Source organism: Pecten maximus, chromosome 15 (genome assembly GCF_902652985.1).
Source record: "Pecten maximus chromosome 15, xPecMax1.1, whole genome shotgun sequence".
NCBI classification, from domain to species: Eukaryota; Metazoa; Mollusca; class Bivalvia; order Pectinida; family Pectinidae; genus Pecten; species Pecten maximus.
In genome coordinates this window covers 15,688,239-15,709,703 of record NC_047029.1, presented here as the reverse complement: position 1 = coordinate 15,709,703, position 21,465 = coordinate 15,688,239, and the positions used below count along the sequence as shown (strand labels likewise).

The 21,465-nt window shown below is 38.9% G+C and overlaps 1 protein-coding gene across 1 annotated transcript; it reads left to right on the top strand.

Moving 5' to 3' along the window:
• Positions 1 to 8,182: 8,182 nt before the first annotated feature.
• Positions 8,183 to 17,082, top strand: LOC117343142 (phospholipase A and acyltransferase 3-like). The gene is made up of 4 exons (XM_033905461.1): positions 8,183 to 9,446; positions 14,944 to 15,148; positions 15,549 to 15,660; positions 16,806 to 17,082. The coding sequence occupies exons 2-4, from the start codon at positions 14,944 to 14,946 to the stop codon at positions 17,041 to 17,043; spliced, it is 555 nt and encodes a 184-aa protein (XP_033761352.1). The 5' UTR covers positions 8,183 to 9,446; the 3' UTR covers positions 17,044 to 17,082.
• The last annotated feature ends 4,383 nt before the right edge of the window (positions 17,083 to 21,465 follow it).

Genomic DNA, 21,465 nt, shown 5'->3' with positions numbered 1-21,465 from the left:
GCAGTGATGTTGTTGATGTGTGTATCCCATTTGAGATTTTTCTGTAATGTGAGTCCTAGATATTTGCTCAGACCGGTATCAACATTTAGTCACGTGGTCAGCAAGTAGAGTGGACACTCTAAACAGAGCTCCGATAAATATGTGAAGTTTTCTCTCATTTCTGCACCATGGAGTGTCACTCAAACGGTGGGGGAACCAGGCGTCGCTGAGGTAGCAGTGAGGAGGAGGAAAGTTGGTAAAATGTCTGTATTTTGATGCTACAATATCTTATAACATTTCTTATACTGGTTTTGTGTCACAGTTCACTGACTTTCTGCTATGTCCACGTTACCTGTTACCATTACGTCTTGGTGTCTATTTATAGATCGATAAACAACTCACCTGCGGCCCTGATTCCCTGAGTGTGTGTACATTGAATTATACTGCATGCGTATTGCCGTATGATTATTGTTAATGTAACATGAGCATTATAATAAACACTGGTAAAAGAGAACGTCCACACCAATCTACATCGTCGTCTAAATCGAGATCACCAAAAAAGATTAAAAACGATAGCTCATTAATTAATAACGGTGCCATTTTAAATGGTAGTTATTTGACTACGAATAATCAAAGTCCGGTCATGGCTATGAACTATATCCCGCCTCAGCAACTCAATTTTCAGGGATCGCCCATGATGCCCTCCTCTCAAGGTGTTTCCCAGGTCCAAAACCTCGCACCACAACTAATGTCAACCCCCGGCCCTCAGCCTCCCGCATTCAGCCTGTCCGACATTGACATACAACGCATTGCTCTCAGTGTACGAAATTTGATATTACCCGATATACAGGCTATGGTCAACAACGAAATCGTGCCCCTTAGAGCCGAAATCAATGTACTGAAATCTGAAAATGATGATCTTAAATATAAATTAGATGACCTTGAGCAATACAGCCGTAAGGAATGTGTCAGATTTTCTGGGTTCGAGGAGTCCAATGGAGTTGAAAACACAACGGAGATGATTCTTGACGCGGTCAGCAAACTTCCTGGTGCTGTTCTCAAACCAGAGGACATAGTTAGGTCTCATCGTGTTGGACCGCGGAGGAATAACAAACCACGACAAATCATTGCTCGGTTGGCTAGTCGCGAGGCAAAACGCGGTCTTATGATGGCGAGGAAACATTTCAAGGAAATTCCGTCTTGTAAGAACATAATGGTAAATGAGGATCTTACTAAGATTAGAAACTCCATCTGTTTCCATGCCAGACACCTAGTGAAGTCCAAAAAGATCCTGCAAACCTGGTCGATTGACGGGAAAATCTTTATAAAAAATCTCTCTGGTGAAAAGGTTTCAATTCAACGTGAGAGCGATCTTGTACCCTACGGCCATGTCCCAGCAATGACCCTTATTAGGAGCGGTGTCTCAAACACAAATGCCAGTGAATGACAGATAAAATGTAACTTGTAATAAGTAGTATTGCTACTGATTGTCTTCACTTACCCTTTATGTTATCCTGGTTCTTAACTTATTCTTGTTTCAGCTCTCAACGGACTTTGAAAGAGAGTTGAAACTAGTAGTCATCCCGCACGCTGAATACTGGCAGCGTTATGTGAGTGTTGCAGTCAGTTGCTGATTGACAATTGAATATGATTTGATATGAAACAAATAGACTAGTGGCTTGCTCTAGCAAAGTATGATTCACATTAATAATACTTACCTTAAACCACTCTGTGGTGCAAAATGTTTCCATATGTTCCCTTTTTTGCTTCTTTCTATACATACAAAATGTACATATTTTTGTTGTTGTTGTTGTTGGAATGCTTTACCTCCGAGTACTGATCATGAATACTTTTTTTGTAAAATTCTCTATTACTCACAAAGTCTATATAAACACTATACCGCAGAAGGCACGATTTTTAAATATACTTACCTCTCCTACGTTTCTGGTATTACCTGATGCCGTCTGATGCGATATGTCATCGAATCAAAATCGGCGCCTTCTACGACAAATCCGTTTCCGTACCTTTACATAAACGACTAGATCCACTGACTGTGCTGGCGGCATACCTAATATTCCGCTATAGATGGAAAGCTTTACCCGTGATTACCTGCATCTTTCTATATATCAATGGAGTAATCATAAAAGATTCAAACAAAGCACATGTCCCTGAATTACGTAAATATCGGCATGTCTTACTTATTACTGTTTTATTATTAGACATCCTCTTACTTCTGTACGATCTCCTTGTACAATGTGGCGATGTCGAAAGTAATCCCGGTCCGACTACAGCTGACGAACATATAAGTCTTGTACATTATAACGTACAGAGCATTTTACCAAAAATTGACGTGCTTTTTACGGAACTTAATATGTATGACGTGCTGGCATTCACTGAAACGTGGTTAAATCCCATTAACGAGACCTTGAACGATTTAATTCACGACGATTTTTATCCACCTTTTTGTAATAGTAGACCAGATCGAGTTGGAGGCGGTGTGGCGGTTTACGTTCGGAAAAAAATAATAGTTAAACGGCGTAAAGATCTCGAGATTAGGAATATTGAAAGTGTGTGGCTGGAATTAAAACTGAAATCACAGAAAATGTTACTTGGTACTTTTTATCGTCCACCAAACTCTAACGACCACTACTGGAACATGATCCACTTTTCTATAGAACTTGCATTTAATACAGGTATTACAAACATCCTGATTACTGGAGATTTGAATGACAATATGTTAATAACGAGTAACTGTCCCCTTAAAAATATCATGCACCAATTTGACTTAAAGCAGTTAATTACTGAGCCAACACATTATACTGAAACCTCGAGTACTTTACTTGATGTCATCCTCGTTAATAATGACAATATTGTAGAATATGCTAACGTAGGTGATCCTTTTCTCTATAGTAATCTTAGATACCATTGTCCTATATATGCTTATTTGAAATTTAAACGTTCACCAAATAATAAATGCACTAAACGACGTATATGGTTATATAAAGATTGTGATTTTAGTGATTATCGGGATAAATTGAATAATGTCATATGGAACGATACAGAAGCACTATCAGTTGATAATACTGCAGATTTTCTTTCAACGACGATTTTGAAAATAGCCTCGGACACCATACCAAATAAAGTAATAACATTACGAAAGCGCGATCCCCCTTGGATGCACAATAGTATCCGCAGATTAATCAGAAATAGGAAAAGAATCCATGCTAAAGCTAAACACACACAAAACCCCCTACATTGGGAAACATTCAGAAAAATAAGAAATACTTGTGTTGGTGCTATCCGCAATGCAAAAAACAATTTTTACAAAAAAATGTCTTCTAATCTTCAATTTACGTCTAGTTCGTCTAGAAAATGGTGGAAAATGTTGAACTCTCTTACACAGTTTTCATGCAAATCAACCGACATACCTACACTGATTTACAATGACATAGAATACACAAATGATAAAGAAAAAGCCAATGTACTTAATAACTATTTTGTCCAGCAGACTGTACTTGACGATTCACATCATAACCTACCAATTATCAATGACAACAACACCAGAATGCTAGATAATATAAATATTACAGATCAAGACGTGTCTGACGCCATTGATATTTTAGATGCTTCTAAAGCCTCTGGACCGGATAAGATTAGTGGTAAACTTATAAAAGAAGGGAAAAGACAATTAATAGTGCCTCTTTGTAATATTTTTAACAAATCGTTACATAATCAATATTACCCTGCAATATGGAAAAATGCCAATGTTATCCCAATATTTAAAAAAGACGACCCAAGTGCTGTTTCCAATTATCGTCCTATTTCATTAATAAGTATAATAGGCAAAGTTATGGAAAGGTGCATTTTTAAACATGTTTATAATTTTTTGCGTGATTCTTCTTTTTTTACTGAGCACCAGTCAGGTTTTAGATGTGGCGATTCTGCTATTAATCAGCTATTGATTATCACAAATGACATTGGTAAAGCTTTAGATTGTGGGAAGGAGGTACAGGTTGTGTTTCTTGACATAAGTAAGGCGTTTGATCGCGTCTGGCACAAGGGTCTTCTCTATAAAATACAGAAAGCAGGCTTTGAGGGAAATATTTTAGGGTGGTTCAAAAGTTATCTTTCTGATAGGAAACAACGAGTTGTGGTAAATGGTGAATTTTCAAACTACAGTACTATTAAATCTGGCGTTCCTCAGGGCTCTATATTAGGGCCCCTGTTGTTTTTGATATTTATAAATGATATAATTTCGGATATTGGCAGCATTATCAAATTATTCGCTGATGACACTACTCTTTATCTCGTAATAGATAATGCAATTAATTCAGCAAATATTATAAATAACGATCTTTTTAAAATTCATACATGGGCCACTCAATGGTTAGTTACGTTTAATACAAATAAAACGGAGTCGTTATTAGTCAGTAAGAAAATTTCAAAATGTAATCTTCCACAACTAAGTATGGACAATACGAATATAAAACAAGTTTTATTACATAAACACCTAGGTTCATATTTCAACTCTGAATTAAGTTGGACTAACCATGTAGATTGTATTATTTCTAAAGTATCAAAAAGGCTAGCAGTTCTCCGCAAACTTAAATTCCTTCTTGACCGTAATACCTTGGAACGTATATATTTCTCATATATAATGCCTATACTCGAATACGCCGACGTTGTATGGGATTCTTTACCAGCTTTCCTTATAAATAAACTAGAATTAATTCACAAAGAATCTGCAAGAATAGTTACGGGAGCAACAAAACTGGTAAGTAGTGAACTATTATATAAAGATACATGTTGGGACACATTAGCAGAACGTAGGAAAAAACATAAGATAATTAAGCTTCATAACATGGTTCATAATCATACTCCTCCTTCCCTTTCTAACTTACTTCCAAGAAGAAATTCTGAAATACATAGCCAAAGAACTAGACAATCAAACCAATTATCCATCATCAAAACTAATACCAGTTCCTACAAAAACTCATTCCTTCCAACCACTATTCATCTATGGAACAACTTACCCTCCACCATTAGAGAAAATGCATCCGTGTCAGTCCTAAAAAAATATCTTGATAGAGACAGAAATAAATTGCTAAGTTATCTATCCTGTGGAAACCGTAAAGCCCAAATTTATCACACCAGACTCCGATTAAAATGTAGTAGCTTAAAAGCACATCTTTTTGAAAAAAATCTTAATGATGATCCTTTTTGTTCATGTGGATACATCGAGGACAACTTTCATTTCTTATTTGCATGTGAAAAGTATACAGATATAAGAGAACAATATATATATACATTAAACTATGACTTAGACACGGATTGTTTACTCTGGGGAAGTCCAGACCTTACAGTACAAAAAAACGAAGAAATTATATTGGCAGTACAAGAATTTATAATGAAGAGTGAGCGTTTTGTGTAATCAAGTCATATTGTATGTATGTATGTATGTATGTATGTATGTATGTATGTATGTATGTATGTATGTATGCATGCATGCATGCATGCAAGCATGTATGTATGTATGTATGTATGTATGTACGTACGTACGTATGTATCGCATCACTCGAACATGTGTATTGTTATGTCTTACAAAATATATATATATATATAGATATGCTTAGTCAAAGCTTACAAAGTTCCTAAGTGATTATATAGTATTTACTTAGATCAGTCGTTTTCTCATATGTAAAATACATTGTACCTATAGTGTAACTTTACTACATTAGTCTCTTATTGTGCGTTGTATATTTATTTGTATGTAATTATGAAAACAGGAACAGTGCTCGGACAGTAATATTATTGTTTAACGTCAGCATTCCCATGATCACTCTACTTTATATCTATGTCTATCATTAATAAGGAGATGGTTTTACATAAGCTCTAAGCTTGTTACCAAATCCTCTTGTATACTTTTGATTTATTGTACTGTATTACTTATTCTCAAATAAATATTGTTTAAACTAACATTTAATGGGTAAAAAATAAGCAATTAAAACCCTCTGAACAAGAAAATTGTACACGTACCAAACCCGACATCGTTATCGGCACAGAAATGCGGCTAAAGTATATACATTTATATATAATGAACATCGGGGGTGTCATTTTTACCGAATCTTAATCTAGCCCCCCAAAACGTCTGAAAATGTGCTATACACGCTAGGGAATGTCCAAATACATGTAACAAATCTGTAACAAATTCTCAAGTCCCTGTGGCCTGGTATACACAGGATGAAAGACTTCAGGGTTTCCCACAATGACGGGAAAACAGCTGGCTAATTATATGATTTAACCCACGTTAAAAAGAATCATACTGATTGATGGTCTATGATTTCAATTATCACCTACACTGTTGGCTAGCCCGAGTTTTCTCTGGTGTAGGCCAGAGGAAACTCGGGCTAATCGTTGGCTAGATGTAGTGAAATTATAACTATAAGAAAACTATTTATGTAAAACCGTCCAATGAGATAAGTGTTGCTGTAGACATCAACATCAGCCCCAACAAGGCGGCACTCGTTATGTGGGATTTTTTCAATCTTCCAGACTGGAGTTGGACACGTAATGTCATGAAACCTAAATCTAGCAACTCCAAACCACCACTATATATACTGTAACTTTTAATTTATCAACCTTGGTAATAGTGACCTTTAAAGGTCTTATTAAATAAACCAATAGGAATGAGAACACCATTTATCTCATCATCACCAATTACCCGAAACAGATTTCTCGGACCGAGATAATTCCCAGGATTTCTGTTTTGACTTTCTGAATATGAATTTCTGGTTTGGCTTGACATACCATTTATCGAATTTGACATTGCCCACAAAAGGCTCGAATACTTCACCAAGGAAAATTTATTTATACAAAAAGGATAACTGAAGATACAGACCATGTTTCTGTGAACTTTTTAGATCGGGGCTTACAAGTTTTATCGATAAATATTTCCGCACAAGACGATTAAATCTGAACTGAACTAAACCGGGTTAATACCAAACATCAGAAAAAAATGAGAAAAACAAACACGTAGGCTCTCTCTCTATATATAAACAAGAGCTCGAGGCCGAGGGCCACGTAGTTCTCTGGGCATGGTATTATTATTCTATTTATTGTTGTCAATTTGCTTGCATTCGGTAATTGTAATTTGTTTGTCAGAACCAACATCTCAAGCGATCTTTTACAGTGCAGCTCTTACGACTTTCTCAACTAAAATTTCAAACTTTCCGCTCAGTCGGCAACCGTAAATCAACAATCAACCGACCATCAATCAATCTGTAACCGAATAACCGATTACATTTGATCATCGATCAAAAATCGATAACTGAAGAAAATCAATAATTGATCACCAACGAATGATCTGTTTTGAACGATTACTACAAAGGTTATTATGATGTATCACAGTATCATACATTACAATCTAAAATTAGTTTCCGATGACCATTTATGATTATTTCTATTTCTATAGCTGTCGTCGTCCAATTGACGTCAATGTTGTCAATATTTGTACGTTATATAAACTATAGTTATAGTGGACATTTTGAGTATCTGCATGTTTACATTTGAGGGAATTAAAATTATTCAAAATACGTTCATATTTACTACTTTTATAGAAAAGAATCAGATTAGGAGGAACAACAGTCAAAACGACCCCTATTTGAGCTGTCGCACTGCGTACGTTCCTAATTGTGGTTGATAAGGGAGAAAAAGTAAGGCTATGTATGGTGTATTTATACATGTACATACACTGGTATACATGTGCTTTGTTACTAAAAATAGACATTAAAATTTTTTTTTTTTTATATTAAAAGAATTCCAGTTAATATCGAATATTCTTATTGTTATCAACACAACAACTTCACAATACCTATGCACAGTTAGGCTAAAATCTGTTTACAAGGTGCAAAGCAGCTAATTTTTCGACCGCTTGCTATAGTTTTCGGGGTTATAAATAGCCCCACAGAACTGAAAAGGCAAAAATCTAGTTATGTTGACTTGAGATCTAAATTTCAGGAACGTATAATCAGCACATGCAGAAGTTACTATGTCATGCTTAATGGTTGCACATAATAGGCATATCTTCATATTCTTAGTCTTGTTCCGTTTATGATTTTATGAAGAGAGTCGAGTATGAAAACTCATTTTGATGTCACATGTTCTCTTTAACAAAATGGAAAACTTGCATTCAACAAAGCCCAGGTATCGAATTCTCGATTCCGTTATATTTTCTGAGAAACTCGATCCTTCCCAGTTCGAAGAAAGACGCAAAAAATCTTCTGAACTGCAATATCCTGTCATGCTTACTTTCACCATAACGATACAAGCTTTAAGGTATTACCAAGTTTCAAAAACCTGAGCTTCAGCAAGACAACAGCTGGTCATGACAACCAAAACTGAAAATAACCAATAGAGCACATGTACAATGTGTATTGTACATTCTTGTTGTTATCTGTCAGCGGTCTCTTACAATGACTTATCTCTCCACTGTTGATAAAAGATATCCCAAATTTTACACCTGGAAATTACGCAGCAAAATAAAGGGGCATATTATCGTCAGCAAAGTTATGACGCTCTTTAGCACGACTTTCGTAAATCTAGATCCTGCGAAAGCCAGCTGGTAGATTTTATGGATGATTCATCAACGACATGAACAATGGCACCCAGACATTCCCGCCATGAACCCCGCCATGAACCCCTCCATGATCCAGTTTTTTCACTCCCTCCTTATCCAAAAGCTGAGACACTAGGCCTATATGGTGTAAATGACTCGAATACCACCTGGATTGAAGAATCTTATCAGAAAGGTTACAATCTGTCCTTGTTGAAGGGGAAAAGTCGAGTATGTGAATGTCTTGTCAAGGATTCCACAAGGTTCAGTTATCGGCCCGACATTTTTCTATTGTTCTAATTTTATATCAACAGTTGATGAGAGAAATAATTTTATTTAATACAGTGTTCATTTTTAACGAATTTTAATGAACATCAAATACATGCACTTACAATACTGGATTGTTACATCATATATACACCGTATCCTCGTAAAAAATATATCGTAGGAATATCAAGGATTGTAGAAAAATGCACATCTTTTCACCAATTCACAATTTTAAATACATTTGTACCTAAAACGGTGCTCCGTATACAAGTCATTATCGAGAAATAGTCACGAATCTGGTATTCTATACAAGTTATGATTGTATGAAGTGTCCCGTTTGTTATAAACAAGACAATAAAACAATATGTATTGTAATAAAGATATTTTATATGGCGCGAAACATTACACCGAGTTTATTCTCTATATAATACAGATATATGTCATTTCCATATTAACCTTTTATGCATTTTACTGAGCATATTTCATTGATCGCCATCGCTATTTTCAACAGTAACAACATACCTACTGTCGGTTTCCACGATATTTATCACCGACAGTGTATATTGACTGGGAGACTGCTGTTTCTAAGGTAAGCGACAATCTAATTTAATATAAGATCTCTCATTACACATCGTATAACCTAGTACAATGAGACATCTGATTTGTAATTACGTAGTGTAATGAAAGACCGATTTTTTAAACACGTAATGCGATGAGAGATCTGCTTTTTATATACGTTGTGTAATAATATAATGAGATACTTTTTTTTAAATACGTAGTGTCTGATTCCAATTACATTACGTAATCAAATACTTATACATGTATAATGTTAATTAACTTAGAAACTGTCAATGTCCTACAACTCACACAGTATACTAAACTGATCAGGACTGGCTAATCGGTATCTCCTAATTTTCCTCCTGTCTCTTTATTTTTTTTGGGGGGGGGGGGGGAGGGGTTCCAGATGATGATGTCACGTTCTCAAAATAGCAACCGGGCCAATCGTAGGAAACCCATGATACTCTGTTCTGTCGTACTGATCTGTTATGAGTACGACATAGCAGAGTCTTGTCGACAGATCAATCCGACAGATCTGAGTCTCGTCGACAGATCACTCCGACAGATCTGAGTCTCGTCGACAAATCACTCCGACAGATCTGAGTCTCGTCGACAGATCACTCCGACAGATCTGATCGAGTCTAATCGACAGATCACTCCAACAGAGCTTAGTCTCGTCGACAGATCACTCCGACAAAGCTTAGTCTCGTCGACAGATCACTCCGACAGAGCTTAGTCTCGTCGATAGATCACTCCGACAGAACTGAGTCTCGTCGACAGATCACTCCGACAGAGCTTAGTCTAGTCGACAGATCACTCCGACAGAGCTGAGTCTAGTCGACAGATCACTCCGACAGATCTGAGTCTCGTCGACAGATCACTCCGACAGATCTGAGTCTCGTCGACAGATCACTCCGACAGAGCTGAGTCTAGTCCACAGATCACTCCGACAGAGCTTAGTCTAGTCGACAGATCCCTCCGACAGATCTGAGTCTCGTCCACAGATCAATCCGACAGAGCTTAGTCTCGTCGACAGATCACTTTGACAGAGCTTAGTCTAGTCGACAGATCACTCCGACAGATCTTAGTCTCGTCGATAGATCACTCCGACAGAGCTTAGTCTCGCTGACAGATCACTCCGACAGAGCTGAGTCTAGTCGACAGATCACTCCGACAGAGCTTAGTCTAGTCGACAGATCACTCCGACAGAGCTTAGTCTCGTCGACAGATCACTCCGACAGAGCTGAGTCTCTTCAGCAGATCTCTCCGACAGAGCTTAGTCTCGTCGACATATCACTCAGACAGAGCTTAGTCTCGTCGACAGATCACTCCGACAGATCTGAGTCTCGTCGACAGATCACTCCGACAAATCTGAGTCTCGTCGACAGATCACTCCGACAGAGCTTAGTCTCGTCGACAGATCACTCCGACAGAGCTTAGTCTCGTCGACAGATCACTCCGACAGATCTGAGTCTCGTCGATAGATCACTCCGACAGAACTGAGTCTCGTCGACAGATCACTCCGACAGAGCTTAGTCTAGTCGACAGATCACTCCGACAGAGCTGAGTCTAGTCGACAGATCACTCCGACAGATCTGAGTCTCGTCGACAGATCACTCCGACAGAGCTGAGTCTAGTCCACAGATCACTCCGACAGAGCTTAGTCTAGTCGACAGATCCCTCCGACAGATCTGAGTCTCGTCCACAGATCAATCCGACAGAGCTTAGTCTCGTCGACAGATCACTTTGACAGAGCTTAGTCTAGTCGACAGATCACTCCGACAGATCTTAGTCTCGTCGATAGATCACTCCGACAGAGCTTAGTCTCGCTGACAGATCACTCCGACAGAGCTGAGTCTAGTCGACAGATCACTCCGACAGAGCTTAGTCTAGTCGACAGATCACTCCGACAGAGCTTAGTCTCGTCGACAGATCACTCCGACAGAGCTGAGTCTCTTCGGCAGATCTCTCCGAAAGAGCTTAGTCTCGTCGACATATCACTCAGACAGAGCTTAGTCTCGTCGACAGATCACTGCGACAGATCTGAGTCTCGTCGACAGATCACTCCGACAAATCTGAGTCTCGTCGACAGATCACTCCGACAGAGCTTAGTCTCGTCGACAGATCACTCCGACAGAGCTTAGTCTCGTCGACAGATCACTCCGACAGATCTGAGTCTCGTCGACAGATCACTCCGACAGATCTGATCGAGTCTAATCGACAGATCACTCCAACAGAGCTTAGTCTCGTCGACAGATCACTCCGACAAAGCTTAGTCTCGTCGACAGATCACTCCGACAGAGCTTAGTCTCGTCGATAGATCACTCCGACAGAACTGAGTCTCGTCGACAGATCACTCCGACAGAGCTTAGTCTAGTCGACAGATCACTCCGACAGATCTGAGTCTCGTCGACAGATCACTCCGACAGAGCTGAGTCTAGTCGACAGATCACTCCGACAGAGCTTAGTCTAGTCGACAGATCACTCCGACAGAGCTGAGTCTCGTCGATAGATCACTCCGACAGAGCTGAGTCTCGTCGACAGATCACTCCGACAGAGCTTAGTCTCGTCGACAGATTGCTCCGACAGATCTGAGTCTCGTCGACAGATCACTCCGACAGAGCTTAGTCTCGTCGACAGATCACTCCGACAGAGCTGAGTCTAGTCGACAGATCACTCCGACAAATTTGAGTCTAGTCGACAGATCACTCCGACAGAGCTTAGTCTCGTCGACAGATCACTCCGACAGAGCTGAGTCTCGTCGACAGATCACTCCGACAGAGCTTAGTCTCGTCGACAGATCACTCCGACAGATCACTCCGACAGATCACTCCGACAGAGCTTAGTCTCGTCGACAGATCGCTCCGACAGATCACTCCGACAGATCACTCCGACAGAGCTTAGTCTCGTCGACAAATCACTCTGACAGATCACTCCGACAGATCTGAGTCTGGTCTACAAATCACTCCGACAGAGCTTAGTCTCGTCGATAGATCACTCCGACAGAGCTGAGTCTCGTCGACAGATCACTCCGACAGATCACTCCGACAGATCACTCCGACAGAGCTTAGTCTCGTCGACAAATCACTCTGACAGATCACTCCGACAGATCTGAGTCTGGTCTACAAATCACTCCGACAGAGCTTAGTCTCGTCGATAGATCACTCCGACAGAGCTGAGTCTCGTCGACAGATCACTCCGACAGAGCTTAGTCTCGTCGACAGATCGCTCCGACAGATCTGAGTCTCGTCGACAGATCACTCCGACAGAGCTTAGTCTCGTCGACAGATCACTCCGACAGAGCTGAGTCTAGTCGACAGATCACTCCGACAGATCTGAGTCTAGTCGACAGATCACTCCGACAGAGCTTAGTCTCGTCGACAGATCACCCCGACAGAGCTGAGTCTCGTCGAAAGATCTGAGTCTCGTCGACAGATCACTCCGACAGATCACTCCGACAGAGCTTAGTCTCGTCGACAGATCACTCCGACAGATATGAGTCTCGTCGACAGATCACTCTGACAGAGCTTAGTCTAGTCGACAGATCACTCCGACAGAGCTGAGTCTCGTCGATAGATCACTCCGACAGAGCTGAGTCTCGTCGACAGATCACTCCGACAGAGCTTAGTCTCGTCGACAGATTGCTCCGACAGATCTGAGTCTCGTCGACAGATCACTCCGACAGAGCTTAGTCTCGTCGACAGATCACTCCGACAGAGCTTAGTCTAGTCGACAGATCACTCCGACAAATTTGAGTCTAGTCGACAGATCACTCCGACAGAGCTTAGTCTCGTCGACAGATCACTCCGACAGAGCTGAGTCTCGTCGACAGATCACTCCGACAGAGCTTAGTCTCGTCGACAGATCACTCCGACAGATCACTCCGACAGATCACTCCGACAGAGCTTAGTCTCGTCGACAAATCACTCTGACAGATCACTCCGACAGATCTGAGTCTGGTCTACAAATCACTCCGACAGAGCTTAGTCTCGTCGATAGATCACTCCGACAGAGCTGAGTCTCGTCGACAGATCACTCCGACAGAGCTTAGTCTCGTCGACAGATCGCTCCGACAGATCTGAGTCTCGTCGACAGATCACTCCGACAGAGCTTAGTCTCGTCGACAGATCACTCCGACAGAGCTGAGTCTAGTCGACAGATCACTCCGACAGATCTGAGTCTAGTCGACAGATCACTCCGACAGAGCTTAGTCTCGTCGACAGATCACCCCGACAGAGCTGAGTCTCGTCGACAGATCACTCCGACAGAGCTGAGTCTCGTCGAAAGATCTGAGTCTCGTCGACAGATCACTCCGACAGATCACTCCGACAGAGCTTAGTCTCGTCGACAGATCACTCCGACAGATATGAGTCTCGTCGACAGATCACTCTGACAGAGCTTAGTCTCGTCGACAGATCCCTCCGACAGAGCTGAGTCTAGTCGACATATCACTCCGACAGAGCTTAGTCTCGTCGACAGATCACTCTGACAGATCTGAGTCTCGTCGACAGATCACTCCGACAGAGCTTAGTCTCGTCGATAGATCACTCCGACAGATCACTCCGACAGAGCTGAGTCTCGTCGACAGATCACTCCGACAGATCACTCCGACAGAGCTGAGTCTCGTCGACAGATCACTCTTACAGAGCTTAGTCTCGTCGATAGATCACTCCGACAGATCACTCCGACAGAGCTGAGTCTAGTTGACAGATCACTCCGACAGAGCTGAGTCTTGTGTGTTCTAGACGATGAAAAACTGCTCAAGAAAGTGGGATATTAGGCGATTAGATCGTCATGAAACCATTTTATTTCCATTTTCCTCACTATCTTGCATATTTTAGTTTAATAATAAATTGTATAATCCATTTGTATTCAATATGCACATAATCCTGTTTCTAGAGTTTGACAATAACTGTGTTTAAATTAACCTACATCTCGACAGCTGATGCAGTATTTTTTCCATCAGAATCCAAATTAGACTCGTTTTAGATGTTGTTGATATTTTTTGTATTAAATCGTACAAGAAATACTCTGTATTTCATTTTTGTCATGACCGGACTACATAATTTAAAATAAAATGACTGAATTTCTAAAATAACTTAGTATGTATCGTTTTTTAATTGCAAATACTAAGCCTAGTACGTGATTTTACAGTTGAAAAGTAAGAGAGTATGTTTGTGATCCGACTACACTTGGCCCAAGTACTAGGGTTTATAAATCCTCCAATTCAGCTCGAAATGTCCGCCTTCATCTTAAATTCGCCCTATCTTCAAAGGGCGAAAACGGCCAAAATTAAAAGGGGGCGAAAATTACCAGGTACAATGTATACAGTATATGGAGGTGTTGGGTAGATTTTATTTTTTTTCTGGCAAATTATAGATGGTACATGTATTATTATATTTATATGCTATGGAACGTAGGTAATTAGCTATTATAATCTTTAAATACTACCTGTATGACTCATATTGACTCGATGATTTTCAGGTGGTTTATTTATCATATGTATGAATGCATTTCCTTTTTAATAGATGAACGCCTTTTATATGGATCTTATAGGACTGTATCATTGGGTCTGCTTGATTGTGAAAGTAATGACCCGATCAAAAAGTTTCCGATGTACGGAAAGTGCAAGACAGCGCCAAGAAAGAGTCGACAATCAGCTGCGGGGACTTCAGACGGGTGATTTGATCTGTATCGAACAGACCCTCTTTGTACATTTCACGGTTTATATGGGTTCGTATGGATACTTCTTATCCCGAATCTAGAATCTAGACATATTTGTATTCATTTATATAGTTTTAATGTTTTTTTGTTTTTTTAAATCGACAGCCGATTTTCTAAAGACATATAAGCCGTTTTAGTTGTTGTAAACGTATATCTTTCATGAAAACGTCATATTTTGTTTTGTTTCCGTGTGTTCACTATGGTATCTGGATCCGTAGGTAGTACCTGAAGAACAGAGCATATACCTGGTCTAGTGAATTAAAAGAAATCCTTTATTATCACTTCTTTTTGTCTGAATGAGCAATACAATTACCGCTTAAAGACTTATATATCCTTGCTCCCCTCTCTCCGTGTTTTTTTTTTCATTCAGTCATTCAAATCAAGAGATTTATATTTTATGTTGTTCAAGGTGACGGTATTATTGCCGGAAATCAAAAGTCGGGGATACTATACCAGAATCTCTACGAAAAAGTAGGAAAGAATGATTGCTACATATGCAATTATTTAGATGGTATGTATAGGTAAGTATAATCTAAGGGTTTTTAACTGTAATAAACGGTCTCGACTATTCTGGACCAACAGCTCCTCATAATTCCCTAGCGTTTGATTGCTCACTTGCCATAATCACAGCCGTCGCTTCATCGAGAATACAATTTTATTCTTGTTTTCAAACGCCATTTCTGAATTTCATTTTTATGTGTGTAGTAAATGCTAGAAAAACTAGCCCTGCCTATATCTTCCTTGATCAGTTGAGATGTTTTTGTGACCTTTGTAACTTCCGATGAGCGATATCAGCGTTTACATACAAGGACGCTGCATCCTAGATTTTATAGGCGACAATAAGTGTGCTACATGCAGTAAGGAAATGTTCTTTGTGTTACACCTATTTTTTCTATGGGTCCGCTATTCTTCCCTCTCTTACTTTCCTTATTTTTGGGGTTCTCTATGCTTCTCTCTCCCTCTCTCTCTTATTTTCTCTGTTTTTTCTATGTCCTCAATGTTTTCCTCTCTGTGTTCTTGTGTTTTTTCATAGTCTGTTGCTGTTCTCCAAACTATCCTCTCAGTTTTCCCTATTCATTTTGTGACCTCATTATTTTCCTCTCTGTGTTTTTCCTATTCTTTTCGTGTCTTCAATGTTGTCCTTTCTGTTTTCCCCCCTGTTATTTCCTGTCCGCAGTGCTTCCTCTGTGCTTTTCCTATTCTTTTTTGTTGTCTTCAATGTTGTCCACTCTGTGTTTTTCCTGTTATTTGCTGTCCGCAATGTTGTCCTTTCTGTTTTTTCCATATTCTTTTCGTGTCTTCAATGTTGTCCTTTCTGTTTTTTCCCCTGTTATTTCCTGTCCGCAATGTTTCCCTCGGTGTTTCCCTATTCTTTTCGTGTCCTAAAATGTTGTCCTTTCTGTTTTTTCCCTATTCTTCTGATGTCTTCAATGTTGTCCTTCCTGTGCTAGGTTTGTCCGTCAGTAATGCCGGTAGTCACACTGTTCCACGATTTTGTGACTTCTTCTCAGGGATCATATGCTCGTCATCCTTGGAAGCGTCCAACTATTCAAATTTACGTTTAAAGATAAAATGGGTATATACGTTGATGTCTATATATCATCAAAAAATCAGTAGAAAAAAAAATGATACAAATGAAAAGTGAATACTATTTCTTTGTTTTCAGTCATTTTCAACCGGAAGTTATAACTGACCAGGTCAAGCGAATCGCCAAGGAAAAGGAATTCCGTTATAGTATTTTCTTTTTTAACTGTGAACATTTTGCTACGTTATGTAGATACGGGGTGGCATTTTGTCGACAGCCGTGCTGGATGAATATTTTTGTAACATGTTATTATTTTATCTGGGATGTCAAAAAGACTATTTCCAAGATGGCGAATATCGCTAAGCAAGGCTTCAATTGAACGTAAATAAACGAGGAATCTATGCCTCTTTTATTGTGATTCTGATTCGGTGTTTCTTTAGAAACGTGTGGATTGTAGCCACTTCTGATATCCCTAGCTTTTGTACTCCTCTCTGCCAAATGAAGTGCTTTTCTGTTGGCGAAATTCTTATGTTTGCATTTTTAGATCACAATTTCGCACCTTATAGAACAATTTTCATTACAACTAATGTCAACTGCTTTCGTTTAAATTCTCTTCGGGAGGATAATTATACTACCACGACATTTTGGTTGCATTTGATACGCGAGAACTATTTTCAGAGATGCATATACATGTAGGTATTATTGGATGGTATACGGTCAGGTGCTCTGATAACAAATAATAAGATGTCACAACAAAAAGTCTTGGCTACGTTCGCATGATTGACACCGAGAGATGATAATATTTAATAAAAGTAATGTTTTTAATCTAAAAAGAGGGTCATTATGACGGGAAGCAAGAAGGGTAGATTATAAAGAAAAAGAGGATTATTCAGTCGCCAATCGGTAGATATCAAAGTACACCTTAATGGTAGAGATGTCTCGGAAACCCCTCCCTTTTCCCCCAATATACTTAGAGTTCAAAAACTTTCGCAGTAACCGGAAACAGGAAGTCACGACAAGATCCAGTGTTGCGCAAGACTGTATTCAAAGTCACATTCTCGGGAGATTACAAAATATCAAGATTTTAAAAATATGCAAATGTTTGACTTCACACTAATTAGAATTTGTTAATAAAATTTATCACGAACAAGTTCTTAATTTTTTATATTCAAAACGCGTAACGGTATGATTTTCAACGAAAATATTTCCGGTGTTTTACGAGTGCAGCTCCGGTCCTTTCGAGTTGCATACAAGTTTACCAAATATAGCACATAAAATAAAGAGGACTTCCGAATTTTTTTGTTGTCGTCTGCTGCTCATCTGCGAGATCTGCTGTCCCGTCACCTTGTCATCGCTTAATCAGTCAATTTTAAGACTTATTCTACGATTAGTTTTTGTAGTAAGTTATCTAAATCATAATTCTTGTTGATATATACTTTACAAGCTTACCGGTTATAAGTATTTATATATCAAAGTATTTAAAATGCTGAAGTATCCATCCACGTAAATATGGTATATCATATACACGTCTCTTTCAGAAGGTATAAAGTTGTAGTTACATTTATTATGAAGTGTTTACAAAGGGATACGATAGTAACGGGATCCTGGGGTCAGGGTCTGCTGAGACTAGCCAGATCACACCTGCAGACCAGTCAATTTTAAACAAAGATGCACCCTGTAAATGAGAAGTACAAATATACTTGATAGAACTATCCCGTGAAGTAATTCGACTATGGTTGAGAAGATGAATTATTTATATGACCATATCCGTAAACTGTAAAACGAAAGTAGGTCTTGCCCAACTTCATATAGATTACGATACGATAGCTATAAATTAAATCATTGTTACTTTCCATTGTAATTTAGCACAATGGTGTCTCAAAAAGTGCGAAAATAATCCGGTAGTGTTCAATGGTCTTCTGTTTTTATTACCGTCGTGTTTTCTGGGTCACGTTCTAATAACCGACGCCACGAAATGTCATACAGCTAATGGACCAAAGTGTTATCCACTCCAAACCTCCACTTATCGACTATAGATGCCTGATTCTATAGCATGTGGGCTTCCTACGTCATCAAATTCATTTCCCGCGAAATTACTGGGAAATCTAAAACAATTATTTAAATGAAATGAAGCGAAAGAAATAGAAAACGTCTAAGTAAAAGTAACGTGATCAGTATTGAGTACAACGTTAAAGTTCATTGTAAATAATTGCTACTATTTGCTAACCTAAAGCATAAGTAATTTAAATCAAATTATTTTAAAATCCATATTTCGTTTCTATTATAATCTTAAAATTTGTATCACAAGATCATTTAGAAGCTTTGCAGTACTTACTCTTCCAAACGCACAGATGCTTTGATTTTAACAAAGATGGCGACCTGAAGCTGGGAGGCGGTTTGGATTGGAATTAAATTGCGTATACTTCGGCAAGTAAACATCGTACAATGTTCCCGTATTGTCAGATCATCTAATTTTGTCATTATGTATTCAGAACAGTTGTTGTTTAGTCGCTACGGTCATTAACATAAAAATTCGGATTATTATATAAATACATATTTAATTACAAACCAGTGTATAGATCTGTTGGCAATATATTCAATTTGTAACGTGGGATTTACTATTCTAGTACACTAGATTATGTGTGCTTGTTTCTCGAATTCCATGGGCACCGGGATTGCTGCGCTCTCACATAGGCCATGCCTAAAATTATATTATGCTTGAGTGTGAACATCAGGTAAGTCCAATTTTAATTAACCTTCCCTAATTCCAGGGTAATGCGAGTCAAAAACATTTTTCTCTGAAAATGCATACCAAGGATACAGATGTTTTGCTTTCTGTATGATAACTGTACGATTATTTATTTTGGTCTATACCAACAGTATAAAAGTATTTGTATGGACCTTTCTCATGGTTCCTGTCTTAGTTTCACGTAGAAACATATATCAATATTTACATTTTGAGCGTTTTACAGTTTTTGGACTTGATACATACAATGTACCTAACAGACTATCGTGAATCAGAAACTGAAAAAAAAATTGTACTTATGAAAATATACGGGGAATTCCCAAAAATAATAACTGTGACTGCCGTACCAAGTTTCTCTGAGAATAAGTCCCACAATGCAACGGCGGGTTTAACAGTCCATAGAAAATGGCGGAACGCCGAAAGCGTGGACCTGTGAAAACGCAGACAGATTCTGCCAAAAAAACCCGCAAAAGTGAGCGGAATCGGCAAAACCTAAGTATTTCCTCAGGAAAGGAAATGATTCATTTGAACTTAGCGAGAGAAATAAAGGGAATAGACTCGAATTCCGATTTTGCTGGACGTCTATTGGATTGCTGGTTATCTTTTGAACACTGTCAACTTCACCGATCTAAGTTATCGATGTTTTGTTGTATGCATATTGCTACATTTTGAAATTAAGTATTTAAATGTAAACACTATATCTGTTTGTTTATTTTGTTCAATTATTACGCGAATATTCTGTTAATGTGTTTAAATGAAAGCATTATTAGGCAACGTTCACGTATGCTCGATATGTAAACAACGTTCATTTGTGTAGTTTATGTGCAGCGCACGTTGTTATAGCCTCGTTCTCGACTCCCTCACAAATCTTGCGATAAATATAAATGCGGCGATTTATTTGTATACACTGATGTCTCGAGGACTCCCCGGTCAAGCGTTCAGGCCAGTTGTCATTTTAATGTTAGGAGAGCGTGAATGAGCATCTTGGATTGCAATTATTACATGTGTGCAGCTAGAATTTAAGGATTTTTGAGAGTATGAGACCTTGAAACTGTGGTATAGTGTGTCAATGTGTATTAAGACTGGTATAGTGTGTCAATGTGTGTTAACACTGTGGTATAGTGTGTGTTAACACTGTGGTATAGTGTGTGTTAACACTGTGGTATAGTGTATGTTAACACTGTGGTATAGTGTGTCAAAATGTGTTAACACTGTGGTATAGTGTGTGTTAACACTGTGATGTAGTGTGTCCAAATGTGTTAACACTGTGGTATAGTCTTTTAACACTGTGGTATAGTGTGTAAATGTGTGTTAACACTGTGGTATAGTGTGTCAATGTGTGTTAACACTGGTATAGTGTGTCAATGTTTTTAACACTGTGATGTAGTGTGTCAATGTGTTTTAACACTGTGGTATAGTGTGTCAATGAGTGTTAACACTGTGGTATAGTGTGTCAATGTGTGTTAACATTGTGGTATAGTGTGTCAATGTGTGTTAATACTGTGGTATATTGTGTCATTGTGTGTTAACACTGTGGTATAGTGTGTGTTAACATTGTGGTATAGTGTGTGTTAACACTGTGGTATAGTGTGTGTTAACACTGGTATAGTGTGTGTTAACACTGTGGTATAGTTTGTGTTAACACTGTGGTATAGTTTGTGTTAACACTGTGGTATAGTGTGTGTTAACATAGTGGTATAGTGTGTGTTAACACTGTGGTATAGTGTGTGTTAACACTGTGGTATAGTGTGTGTTAACACTGTGGTATAGTGTGTGTTAACACTGTGTGTTATCACTGTGGTATTGTGTGTGTTATCACTGTGGTATAGTGTGTCAACACTGTGGTATAGTTTGTGTTAACACTGTGGTATAGTGCGGTTAACACTGTGGTAAAGTGTGTGTTAACACTGTGGTATAGTGTGTGTTAACACTGTGGTATAGTGTGTCACTGTGTGTTAACACTGTGGTATAGTGTGTGTTAACACTGTGGTATAGTGTGTGTTAACACTGTGGTATAGTGTGTGTTAACAAAGCGGTATCGTGTGTGTTAACACT